This window comes from Anas acuta, chromosome 3 (assembly GCF_963932015.1).
Source record: "Anas acuta chromosome 3, bAnaAcu1.1, whole genome shotgun sequence".
Lineage (NCBI taxonomy): Eukaryota > Metazoa > Chordata > Aves > Anseriformes > Anatidae > Anas > Anas acuta.
In genome coordinates, this window is record NC_088981.1 from 111,308,536 (window position 1) to 111,322,290 (window position 13,755).

Consider the following 13,755-nt stretch of genomic DNA (forward strand, 5'->3'; position numbering starts at 1 on the left):
ATCACAAATCCTTTTGAGGTGTATGAGGGAGATGGTCCCATTTGGAGGTTATGATGATGTTATGATGATGCTGTCACTTTTTTCAGTACAATGTGTTATGTGAAGGACAGACAAGTTGACAGGTCAAAATAAAAGAGGGGAGACCAAGCTAATTTCAGTATAGGTATAATCCTCCCTCAGAGTACTGCTAGCTGCTTGCTCTGGTGTTTCTGGAAATCACGAGACTTTTGTGCTTAAAAGTTGTATGCAGGGAAAATTCTCTGTTGTGAACAAAGGGAAGTTTTCAAAGTGAATACTTTGCCAATTTTTGTGCTGTAGGGTCTTTTTTGAGTACTGTAAGAGAACAGTACGTGGATTTGTCATGTAGGAGCCCAGTTGAGCTGGCTTTTGTAGCCTGTGTTCATGAGACGACTTTTTGACATTTTTTGCACTCACCAGATTTTGGTGCTCATTAGGGTTTGGAGTTCAGTGCCAACAGTAAAGACCTGACTAGATTGTGACTGTTTGGTATAAAAGCCAAGAAAATGGAGTTCTACCAGAAACCTCCACAATGCTCTGCTGAAGTCCAACTGGTAGCCAGTTACAATAAGTCAATAATAACCACACGCAGACCAATATTGCTTAAGATGTTTGGTAATGGCTTGAATCATGGGATGGAGTTTGTGGGTGGCATCAAATTGAATGGCAATTGTTACAGCAAGTGGTAGGGACCTCAGAGGAAAAACCTTGTGAAACCTTGTGAAGTTAAGCAAAGGCAAATTGCACCTGAATAACCCTCTGCAACAGTACAGGCTGGGTGCCAGAAAGTAGCTCTGCAGAAAAAAAAAAGACCAGGGTGTCCTGGAGGGCAAGCAGTTTGGTGTGAGTCAGGGTGAGGTCTCGTGGCAATAGTGGCTAAATGGGTACTGAACTGTATTAGTAAGAACATAGCAAGCACATCAAGGAGAGGGTTTATCCATTCTATTTGGCCATCCAGTACTCCATTTATGTGGAGTTCTCCATTTATGTGGAGTACTGGAGTGTTCAGTTTGGGGCTCCCACGGTAAAGACAGGTGTTGAAAAACTGCAGTGAATCTAGCAAAGAGCCACTAAGATAGTCAGGGGGCTGGAGCACACGGCATATGTGGAGATGCTAAAAGACCTGAGTTTCTTTAGTCTCTCTGCTCAGGCAGGGATATCATTGCTGGTTTTTCTACTCCCTAATTGTTAGCTAGACACAAGACTTTTTGGAAATGAATAGGAAAAAAAAAAGAACAATGAAAAAAAGAAAAAGAAAAAAAAAGCAATCAACACAAGTTACAGCAATGGAAATCTGATTAGATATAAGGAAAAAATTCTTCACCTGGAGATTGGTTTAGCCCTGGAACAGGTGCCCAGGGAAGTTGGGCAATATTCATCTGCAGAGATTTTCAAAACTTGCCTGGGCGAATTATTGAGTAACCTCATGTAACTTCAAAGCTGTCCCTGCTTTGAGCAGGAGGTTGGACTGGATGAGCTCCAGATATTGCTTCCAACTAAATTGTTGTATGGTTTATGTGCTACAGTCCTAACAGGTGACTCTTGCACTGTATATATATTCAATATTAAGGTTTCTAAAAGCCCATAAAAAAGAGGCTTTTAAAATCTTTTTAAATCTACATTCGATGTTAGGGATTTTCATCGCTATCTGTAATTGAAGCATGTAGAGTTTCTTCTGTTTTCTACTCATTTTGGCTAATGCAGGTGGAGCTGGAGCAGTCTGGCATTTGGGGAGTCAAACATTACATTACTGGTGATAGTTAAGTGAATAAGGATGGCTGCTCTGTGCCCTAAGAAGCTGGCTGTCTAGGTCTACCTGTGTGCTGGTAAACTAGCACTGCCAGGGCCTGGACACTGGAAATACATCCTTTGTGCTGTTAAGTTGTAGCATGGTCCATACTGTAGTTTGTTGTCTTGGCCCAAAAACCACTCTCTTAGGCAGTCCAGAAGACTGTTTGAGATTGTATACAGAGCAGGGACAGCTCCCATTGTGTTTTACCACCCTGTTTTGGAGGGTATTTAATAACATGGATGTGGATTGTTCCAACACAGCTGGCCTCAGGGCTGGGGAATGGGCCAGGGTAGGTTTCCATTTACCAGCAAACACGTTAGCCAGTGTAGGCTGGACCTGGGCACTGTTAAAATACAAATAGGAATTGCAATGTCAGGGCCTGCTCTGGCAGATGGCTCTCTGCTTGGATATTATAACTCAGGCTACATCTGCATTGGTAGGTGGGGCTGGGGAACACTTGTGATGACTAGAAAAGCCAGTGATGTTAGCATGAGGGCATATGGCAGATAAAGCTGTTAGCAGCATTTTCAGTGTGCTAAATCTACAGATCCGGCACCTAAAGAGTCAGTCGAGCTTATTATAGTGGAAGGTAAAGTCTGTAGCTTGTAGCAGCTCATTCTCACAGGAGGAGAACCCAAAGACCGACCATTTCTGGTGATGGATGCAGAAGACCTGTCATACCACTCTCAGGACCTGTAGAAGCTGTATTGGTAATTCTCCAGCCTCCCATGGAGGTGGTATGCTCCTGTGCTGGGGGTGAGGCCCCTGTGCAGACAGCCCTGTGGAGTGCGTGAGAACAATAACATAAAAAAAGAACAAGCACCCTCCGTGAAATCCTCTGCAGTGCTTAGATTTGATGAGTTTCTCTAACTGGACATTTGACAAAAGACAATATAGCAGGATTGCTGCATGCCAGATGTTTCCACTGGAATTTCTGACACTCGATGGATCAAAAATCCCCTAAGGAAGTTTGGGTGTTTCAGTATGAAAATGCTCACACGGGGCCCTGTTCTTTTGTCATTTGCAGCATGTGAAATAAAAAGCTGCCTTTCATTTGAGAAAAAGACATGTTGCCCTCTGGGCTTAGTTTTCTGTGGCCTTCCTGTGTCTGTCATTGCTTCGTTGTTGTGCTGCTGTATTGGGATATTGGGACAAGGTTTTGGTAGGGGTCTGAAGAGGTGGCCTCTGCAAGTAGAGCCCAGCAGCTGCCCCATGTCAGATCAGAGCCAGCTCCAGATGGCTCCAAAACGGACCTGCTGCTGGCCAGAGCTGAGCCATGAGCAACGCTAGTTGAGACTCTGGGAGAATAGATTTAAGAAAGTGGAAAAAACAAACAAACAGACAAGAAATGCTGTGCAACAGCAGCTGGAAGAGAGGAGTGAGAAAATGTGAGAGAAGCAGCCCTGCAGTCCACTGGGTCAGTGCAGAAGGAGGGCAGGAGGTGCTCCAGGAGAGGCCGCTGGTGGAGCAGGCTGTCCCCCTGCAGCCCATGGGTCCCACACGGAGCAGATCTCCACGCTGCAGCCCGTGGAGGAGCCCCTGGTGGAGCAGGGGGATGTGGCCTGGAGGAGGCTGCAGCCCACGGAGAGCCCCCACAGGAGCAGGCCCTGGGCTGGAGCTGCAGCCCGTGGAGAGGAGCCCACGCAGGAGCAGGGGTCTGGAGGGAGCTGCCGCCCATGGGGGACCCGTGCTGGAGCAGTTTGCTCCTGGGGGATGGACCCCGGGGTACAGAGCCATGTGGGAGCAGTTCTTGAAGAGCTGCTGCTTGTGGGCAGCCCCCGCAGGCTCAGTTTGGGAAGGACGGCATCCCGTGGGACGGACCCCAGGTGGAGCAGGAGCAGAGAGAGAGCCTGAAGGAGCAATGGAGACAAAGTGTCAGGGACTGACCACAGCTTCCATTCCTCCTCACAGGGAGGAGGTGGAAAAGGGTGGATGGGGGGGACATGGTTTCAGTTTGCTGTTAGTTCTCACTGCTCTACTCTGTTATTAGTGGTCAATAAAGTACATTAATCTCCTTTATGCTGAGTCTTTTTTACCCATGATGGTAATTAGTGTGTGAACTCCCTGTCCTTATGTCAACCTCTCAACCTGCCAGCATTTTTTTTTTTTTTCATTGTATATTCTCCCCCTGTACTGTCAAGGATGGGGTTTGAGAGAGCAGTGTGGTTGTGCTCAGCTGCCCATTGGTGTGAAACCACTGCACTGCTTCTAGCATTCAGTACAGTTTAGGGTCCATTTTTCCTCTCCCTGCCTCCTGATTAGTGACCAAATGGGATCGTATTATTTTCTCTGTACAGTTTTTTCTGTTGCTTTTGGCAACTGCTGATGTTGAAGAAGTATCGCCTTGTCAAATTCCCATGGTGGCTGGCCTGCTTGGACAGTGAAAGGAAACTATCAAGGCTAGCACCAAAAAGGTGGAGAGCATGTCTGTACAAAACCTCTGTCTTACATGAGAAAACAGTAGCTAACAGTCTGGTATAAGATAATACTTGAGTAAATATTTACATATGGAGCTTTGCATATTCTGAAGTCCTGATCTGACAAACATTTATTCTTGCATGGAATAAACAAAATTAACATAATATTTCTACTTGCACGGTAGATGGTAAAATTGTAAATATTTGACCTCACAGTAACCCTCCTTATGCTTGGAAATACAGCGTCTGCCAAGAGTAGACAGGGACGTTAACCACCTCTGTCTGCAGAAGGGGGGGCGGAGGTGGTGACTGAAGAGTTGAGACAGCTCTCTTGGACATAACATAGGCTAAAAAAGACTACGAACAAGTACAACATGGAAAAAAATCTACTTACGCAAATCAGACTGGGGTTTTACCCTTCCCTGAACAAGATCACAATGTCCATATTCGTTACGCTCACGAGGTGGAAATTTGCTAATAATTTTACATGTTGCTATGATCGGTTGCATTATCAGCTAAATAAATCTACATGAATTCCATATGAATATTGTAACTGTTATAGCCACATATTTTCTGTTCCTATGACAGTTTCTTAGTTTATGGGGAAGCTTGTAGCGTGTCTGGATAAATGCATTGGAATGAAACTCCTGAGATCTCAGACTTTTTCCATGCTCTGCAGTGACCTGTTGTTGTAAGTCTCTTCATGTTCAGAGTCATTTTCTGAAATAGTCATTATCTATGGCTCTGTTTCTCCACCTGTGAAAATGAGGATGACGATGCCTCTCTTAGAGTCTTTTAAGAACTTTATAAAACAAATGCTAGTTAAAGGGGAATTATTTTTATTTTGTATAGGCTTTTCCCTTTGAACACAAGTAATCTTTTATTTACAGCCTTCTTTCTGCTCATGAGGAGAAGTTTTGATGCTATTCTTTTTGGTAATTCCCTTTCAATTTACCATCAATTAGATGTGTTTGAGAGTCAGATACAGCTTTTCATATGAACACAAAGATTTTAAAATACTGTCAGAGAGCTCATATGTATGCGCTTTCACAGTCTACATCTAGTAAATTTTTTCTTAGGGAATTTATGATGTGGATGGATGAATATTCAAAAATAGATATCCTTTTTCCCTTGTAGATTGTCAGTCGGCTACTGCTCTCCAACTCATGATCAAGCGATGTCATGGGAAAAGAAGTTGTAGCATATATGCCAGCACCTATGAATTTGGAGATCCTTGTTACCCTGGCATCCGAAAGCATCTCAATGTCATCTACACTTGTGGTGAGTCGCAAAAAAGCTCTTTAACTCTCACTGGGGTACGTGTTTAATGAACAGTAGTGTGTGGAAAATGACAAGAGTTGTAATTGTGCATAAAAAGCAGTTGAGCTTCCAGTTAGCTGATGGCTATTTTCATTTGGTCAAAAAGGGAAAACCCTGTGGATCACTTGAGTTTAATTCTGCCTCTTTTTCTACTTACTGACTGGACAGAAAAAACAGAAAATGAGGAAATCATGATTCTTTTTTTTTTTTTTTTTTTTTTTTTTTTTTAACCCATTCAACACTGCCACAGCAAAGCAGCACAATCTGTCAGTGAAATCAACCCATTCATTGGATGCTTACATCCCAAATGGTAGCATCCTGTTGTTTTATTTCCCGGTAGCAAAGTTGTGGTTATTGGTAGGAACCTTTTTACTTGGTTTTGTACTTCATTTGTACCAAAGAATAAGACAATCACTTATCCATACTCTTCCAAGACATTAGAACAAAATTGCATGCAAAATCTCCAGGTAAACATAGCAATATTTTCCTAACAAAAAATTGTTATTTGAAAAAAAAAATGTCCTCAGTTGGGATCATAAGTCATACTGTTGAGCAGATACTGTACTCCTAACTGACTAGTCATCTTTGCAACAGAGAAAAAAATTCTTCCTCTCTGAGCTATGTGGTATGAAAACAACATCAGGTCTGTCTTCTTCCAGCAAAAAAAATTTGGTCATTTGTAGCTGATATATTTGAAAATATTTGCTTAAGGGTTTTGTTTGTATAGTTGTTGCTAGGATCAGCTCTGTCTCTCTCTATGTTTCTTTATACATCTACCTGGAAGAGAAATTCTGGTGCTATTTTGAATCTGCTAAGTAGATGGCTGAACCATCTGATGTGCTGGCTGTGTCATCAGACAACAACAGATCTGTGGGTCAATCTCCAGCAGCATGCCAAACAGCAGCGTGCCAAATCTGCTATATGATTTTTGAGATGGAGTCACTGTAGAATTTGTATAATTGCTATAATGTGGCTGATGTGTAGCATGTTGAAGAGCAGAGAGAGAGATTTGGGAGCATGAAGATCTGGGCTCCTGCCTGGCTGTTGTTTCATTTGGCAAGAGTTGCAGGAATGTCATTTTTTTTTTTCTCTTTGCTTCTTTGTTTTTGTTTGAAATGATTTAGCAAGAAATAGCAAGAATATTTATCAAAGCCTTGTGAATTTTCTAGCCAGGAAGGTGATATTGTTATGCCAGTTTTATTACACAAGGACTGGAGAGAAGCTCATGCTCACGGGGATATGACAGAAACCAAGGCAACACAGCAAAACAGGAGCTCCATAATTCAAAATGCAGGGACAAACCAAACAAAGCCCCAAGATAAATTTCCAAGAAGATACCTCCTTCAAAGGACTATGCAGCCTCCTTCTGGCATTGTGGTCCTTGTCCCAAAGTCCACTACAGAAGGCATTAATCACCTCTTAATCTGACCTTAGCTTTCCTAGTCGTAGCCTAACTGCATCAGGAAATGAGTCATACCTGAGAGCAAAAAATGGCATGTTTGGCTTTTTAGTGGGTGAAATCTGCCTCATCCTTTGAGGTTGACCATGGCTCCTTTTCAAAACCATGATCTCAGATGTGTATCAGCTGTTTTTTGTGATCATTCAGACATATTTCTCCCCTCAAATGGCAAAATCCTTCAAAATACAAACCCCAAATTAACTAGAAATCAAATTCCAATTCCATGGGCTCATGCTGGACAGAAGAAAATTCTGTCATTCTCTTAAAAGAAATGATAAAAACAAGGAACTCAATGTTCTTACAGTTTAGAGAACCTCCTGTTGGATATCTCTTTGTTTCAGGTTTCAATAAAGCTGCATACATTATTGCTCCTGCTATGGTATTCTCCTCTGTTCACAAAACCCATGGGAATGAAAGAGGACAGGCTTTGTTTAATTGGTAAAATGACTCCTTTACCTTTTGGTTTGGGCTTTCTTTTCTATGACCTACATCTTGATACACGTCCCTGTTCCCCACCTCTATCAGTTGTAGACACTGGGTGCATGGAGTGTGGGTTGTGGCTTTGATGGTTTCACTGAAGAGTAGTGAAAGATGCAGGGTAATATTGACATAGCTTGGAAACATGATGGATGTACATTGAGGTTTCTCTGAGCATCACTTCACCCTTTTTCCTGGCTACCTCACAGAGGTGATTTCATTGCTCTGAGACCAACCAGTGCAGTCTGCTCACCCTTCTCACTTCTCAGCTGCCAAGCTGTGGCAGAAATGTCCAGCTATGGTTCTGCAGTTTGGACCATGTCACTTGTCCTACCCATGACAAGAACAGACGTGTCCTTGACCAGTGTTACTGAGCTCCTGTGCTGCTTCAGAAGAGGAAGTGAGAGCAAGCCCACTGATGAACATGGTACTGTGGGTAGGAGGATCTTTAAATAGACATTTCCCATTTGAGAAACTTTACTAGTTATGGGTTCAGGGCAGCTGAACTCTGCTCTGGGGTAGGCTGGAAAGAGAAAATATGTCTCCTGCTGACAGCAATTTCTAGAAAAAGAAAAATCCATTAAGGGATTAATTTGTGAGGTGACAAAAGGTGATATTAATTCAAAACACATGTGTTGTTAGCAGAAATCATGTCTCTTTTGCTGATGTGGACTTATGACAGGCACTAATATTGGTGTAGGCTGTGTAGAGCAATGGCTAGTGAACAGCAAGTGAGGTGACTTATCTCCAAGTCCTGGTAGGAGAACATCTGCAAAAATCTCTCAGGTTAGCATTTACAGACTGTCCTTCTCTGACTCGTTAGCAGGAGCTGAGCCCTATCCCTGATCTCCAAGGAGTAAATAGGTAAGGCAAGAGCTTTGGTTTCTTTAAACTATTTCCAAATTTCTTGGAGGTTCATTCCTCCATCCCCAATGTTTCATTGGATATAAAAATTCCTGCCAGACATACACAATTTTGTTGATGAATCTGATTTTAAGGAAAGGTGTCATCTAACTTTTTGTCCAGCTTTAGGTTTTTGAATGATTTGTTGTAATTACTCCAGTCACTGGGAATGCTTGTCTCAAGTCAGTGTGGCAGGATCAGAACTCCATATTATATCATATCCCTTTGCATTTTTCATTAAACACCGATTGATATCACTTAGCTGAGATGGAAATGCTACGAGCTAGAGTGTATGTACAAGATAATTGAAACAAGCAAGAAACTGGCAGCCCGATGAGATAGCGATCTCGCGTGTGCATTAGGGTCCCATTAGCCCAGCCAAGGAAACAGATGAAAATCCTCCAACATAAAACATTCCAAACCTGAACCTTGGCAGGAGCTGAAATGCTAACGTTTGGTCCAAAGCCAAATTTAGCTAATGGGATGGTGGGGAAGGTGGGATTTTCCAGTATGCGGGTCCCATTACTGCATTAATAAATGCATTAATTGCTATTTAAATAGGAAAAGGCAAGTTAATTCTGGGAAAGCACGTAACATGTGGTGGGCTTGCTTTCTGAGCATGGCAGCTGTAACTAGAGGAAGATACAAAAATTTTGGCTCTGCTTTTCCTTTAAAATACCCTGAAACTCATAGAGGGTAACAGCCAATAAAGGCGATAATGCAACTTAGAAATATAGTGCAACAAAGACTTCAGAAATCTTTCTCTCTTTCTTTCATTATTATTATTATTATTTTTGGTTGTTTGGTTTCATTTTGTTTGGTTGGCTTAGTTTGTTTTTCCCCTCATCTTCTCTCTGTCCCAGTCTCTGTCACTCTGTCTCTATCTATGTCTTTCTTTGGTATAAAACACCATGCTTGCAAGATCTGCAGGTAGCTTCCTAGTGTCATTATTGCTGTGATTTTGTATTTACTGGTAGAAATTACTGTACTCCTGACCTTTCCCTTTTTCTTAATTGTCCACTTATTACCTTCAAAGATTCCCTTTAATTCTCTAGACATATTTCCTCTCTAGTGTACTGAACTCATAACTCAGCAATGAATTTGAAGACTAGCTGAATTTTTTTGCACATGCGTAATAAATACAACTTGCATTCAAAGAAGTGTTTAAGTGTGTACTTTAGTTTAAGTCCCATGCATAAATGGCATGAAAGTTAAACATTTTCTTAAATACTTCCTTGAGTGGGACTTGACTGTATGTAAGGAGAAACCATACTCATAGCACTGTAAGTCAAGAGAAGGGAGCAATCCAGAGTGCCTGCTGTCCTGACTGCCAGACCTGCCACCATGCAGGCAATGGAGACTGCAAATGTGAGTCCTCTGCCAAGTACCTCCTATTCTTTAAAAGCATGCATTGATCAGAAATGCTCTGATGAGAAAAAAAAAAAAAAGAAATGAAAAGTAAAGAAAAAAAAAAGAAAAGAAAAGATGGGGATTGTAAATTTCTTTGTGTTAGGCATGTTTCAGTGGATTGGTTGTAGGTCCTGGATAAGTGCTGAGTTTTTAGTGCCTTTGTTAGATGCAGGTTTTGCAAAATGGAGCAAATGTGGCCTTGGATATGAGTATCCATCATGTGTTTAGATGTGTGTGTGTCTCCTTGATTCATGCTCAATAGAAAGGGGTCATTGGGCTGAGAGCTAATGAACTGCCATGGAAACTCATAAATTGCTTGAAAATCCTGCAGTTCTGCCGCATTAATAATCCTGCCATCCTGCTTTATGAGGCAATAAGCTGAGTCCCAGAAGCCTCACCCTTTACATCCTGATGAGAGAACTGGGCGGGTAAGGAATAAAACATGACTGCAGAGACAGCAGCTAATGCTGTTTTGCGGTGAGTGGTGCTACTGGGAGACCAAACGTGGCTGATGGGAAGTGGTAGAGATGCTCTGGGGTGATGGGAGTGTGCTGACCTTTGCTTTCTCTGGGTACTTGGGAAAGCAGACTGGCTTCATCCAAAATGTTGTGTTTAAACAAATACCCTACCAAGTATGTTGGACTAGAGGCAGGCTCTGTGTTAGATGAGAGCTCTGAGGTGGTTGCCCTCATGATGATGATGAGAGAGGCTGAAGAGGCACACAAATTCTCTCCTGTCACCTCAAAGGGACAATCCCCTAGTCCATTAACTCCTGTGCAGTAAATCTGTCAATGCCTCAGGCTGGGTGAATGTAATAGTCCCTTTTGCTCTTAAAATTTATGAATTTACGAATGTAGAAAATGTATTTTTATCACTGTAAAAATGCTTTTGTTGCTATAAAAAGCAATGCCCAAGACCTGAAAAAAAGAAAAAACAAAACACAAAAACCAAACCAAACAAGACAGAAAAAGCAATTCCAAACTTCAAAGAAGAAACAACCCCCTTCTAGACCCTCTTAGAAACAGGGCAACACAGACAGGGTCTTGCTAGAGAAAGACACAGAATATAGAAAACAGACTTCTTTTATTCAGAAGTTATAAAACTGATATTTACCAGCAAATAAACATTTTAGAAAACCTAATTCTAGGGATATTAATCTGGATGAACAATGTTTGATAATGCCCGTTTAACTGGGATTCTTTTGTCGTACTGTAAAGCAGAACTTGGAGGCGCAGATTTTACATTCATGGCCACATAGTTTGATCTAACAAATAGATAAAGAAAAGAATAATAGTTTAATATAATCACAAGATATGGTTACTTTCAATGACATGAGTCTGGGTTCAGAGATGGTTTGGGACGTCTTTTCAAATCCTGTCTTATTTTCCTAATGTCACAGAAGTTTCTCCAGTATTTTTTGTAGCAAGCCTATGCTTATGCTTCTGTTCAAGTTACAGTGTTCTTTCAAAAAGCTATCCAGTCTCATGTAATGACTGCAAATAATGAAAAATTCATAAACTGGAATTCATCTGACCAAGTGTAGACACATAAGCCATGGAGATTTATAGTGTAGACATTCCCATCTGAGAAAAATTCCTTTTACAGGTAATGGAGAGAAACAGCTGCTTCTGAGGCACAAATCATCTCATCCTAAAGTAGATGCCTGAAAGAGATGAACTGCATATCTGAAGTGACACTTCCCCTGTACTGACTATCATGCAGCTTCTGGTAGCTAGCTGAGATATTGTTATCAAGACATAGGACCCCTGCAGTGCAGATATCTACATCTGGTTAGATGGCTTTCAATCACTGTGTTCTTGAGCAAATGCTTCTTTTAGTCAAAATTATCACTGCCATATAATTATAGTGCTTATCTTTTCTTCTTATGTTTATTGGTTCCCACTCCCACTGCATTACTAGATCTATGGTTATCATAGACTTGCCCTGGTAAAAGATGAACTTGTTGCTTATATGTTCATAGGGGCATTTCTTCCTCTGTATCGTGAGTGCCTTGCACCCCAGCTTAGGGTTACTTCAGTCTCCAGGACTGGGGTTGGAGGAGGATTTTCCTGATAACTGGATTTGCACAGGGTTGAAGCCCACTCTCTACATTTCATCTTTGCAAATTTCCCTGATGTTTCAAAGATGGGGTTGGTAGCTTTGCTGTCTTCTTTGAGCGCCTTACAGGTTTTGATTTTTCCAGGCTTTTGTTCTTAGCTTTGTTATAGACTGTTGAGGACTGCAGTTGCTGGTATGGGAGAAGGAGCAGAGTAGGTTTTCATTGGTCTTGTAGCATCTGTTGCCTGTTCCTACGGGTGAATGGATGTGTTGAACCTCTTTTTACACATTTCCATATAGGAAGGGAAAAGCAAGAAGCCTGTTACTCCTTTTAGAACCTCAGACTTTACTTTCAGAAATACTCAGACTTCACAGAACCTGTCAAAAAAACATGTAGCGGTGTAACTAAAAACTGCATTGTGATAGGTCAGACATGTCAGTTTAAGGATGACATTTTCCAGCTTCTGAGGCTTTGAATTTTTCATTTATAGTGATGTTCTGGTAACAGTTTTTGTGGATGCAGTTTCCTGGATCTTAGAGAAGCAAGGAAGGAAACTGCTGGGTCAGCAAGGCATGTGTAATTCGGATCAATGACACAGATCTGTTGGAGATCAAGGATTACCGGAGGGCAAAGGCAAGATGCCATCACTTTTGCTGACCAGTGCTAGAGTGGGACACACACTCTAGTAATGGTCTTGGAGGTACCTGCTAAGAGCAGAGCCTTTCTGCAGTGGCTCTGTTATCACACATCAAGGCAGAATATGCTGTAGAGGCAAAGAACTGTTTAGGTTTAAGGTTAGTGATTGCACAAGAACATGGAATTTGAGTGACACGGCCAGGAGCGAATTTAGCTGGGAATTAGAGAAGGCACAAACACCCTAACTAGTTTGAAGATGAAGTTTGGTAAATGAGGTAATGGGAAGCTGTCAGTATGCTGCTCCCGTTTGTCTTTGCTTACTCTACAGCTCACTGTAGCTTGATCTGAATCGTACATCCAGAAGAGTCCGAACATGTCTGGCCTGGCTGGCCCAGGCACAGCAACTCTTCATTACCAGGGCAGAATGAGTCTGTCTGACATAGATTAGGGTAAATAAATATTCTGAGGAAGCAGAGCTCTGCATCTCAGGTGGAGGAGGAGCAGGTAATGCTGTCACCTCAAGGGAAAGACTTGAAAGTCCTTTGATTCTTGCAGAGAAGAAATGGAGATAAAAATCATTGCCTTGGGGATGGGGAGGAAGGAAGATGGGGCTGGAGGAAGCTGAGAGGGAGTTCAAAGGACGTCTTTACGATGATCCTAAGCAGAATGAACAGTGAGACAAATGCTGCCTTACAATTAGGCAAGATTTGCAAGCCTGCTGCTGTGGTCCTCCATCTTGACCATTATTGAGAAGTAAATATGGAGAAAAAGAGTCCCACAGAGAGTTAAAGTACTCAGAAACCCCTGACCCCCACTGCTCAAAAGGTGTGTGCACCTCAAGCCTTTATTACTTTTATCTCTATGTTTTGCTTTGTCTTGTTTTACTTGATAAAGACCGCTGCAAAAGTCATGGGTGAGTGGACAGGGGGCTTGTTGCAAGGTTCCCATTGGGTTGAGGAAGGGGCTGCTCCAGGGTTGCTTTGCCCAGGGTCTGTTGTGCTCCTGGCTATGGGCTGCTGGAGGTACAGCCAAGGAAAGGCAGATGGATGGCTGTGGTGGAGTGACTGATGGCAAGGATGGCCAGAAGGCAGGTGCTTTGTTTTATTTTCTTTTCATTCAATTTTAGAAATATTTTGGAATGGACCCAGAATTTGTACTGCAAAAATGGCAATGCTAAACTGTAATGTAATCAAGGTCAACAAATCTTTAAGGTTTCTAGACAGATTTGCTTATTGAATGATTTCCTCTGGCATACATATGCACA

The 13,755-nt window shown here is 42.1% G+C and overlaps 1 protein-coding gene across 3 annotated transcripts in view; it reads left to right on the forward strand.

Moving 5' to 3' along the window:
• The window catches only part of EVA1A (eva-1 homolog A, regulator of programmed cell death), a 201,072-nt gene that overhangs the window by 95,181 nt on the left and 92,136 nt on the right, over window positions 1-13,755 (forward strand). For all 3 annotated transcript variants that reach the window (XM_068678774.1, XM_068678773.1, XM_068678775.1), the window contains one exon: window positions 5,365-5,508. In XM_068678774.1, the coding sequence (XP_068534875.1) occupies window positions 5,365-5,508 (144 nt within the window). The remainder of the gene's footprint in view (window positions 1-5,364; window positions 5,509-13,755) is intronic.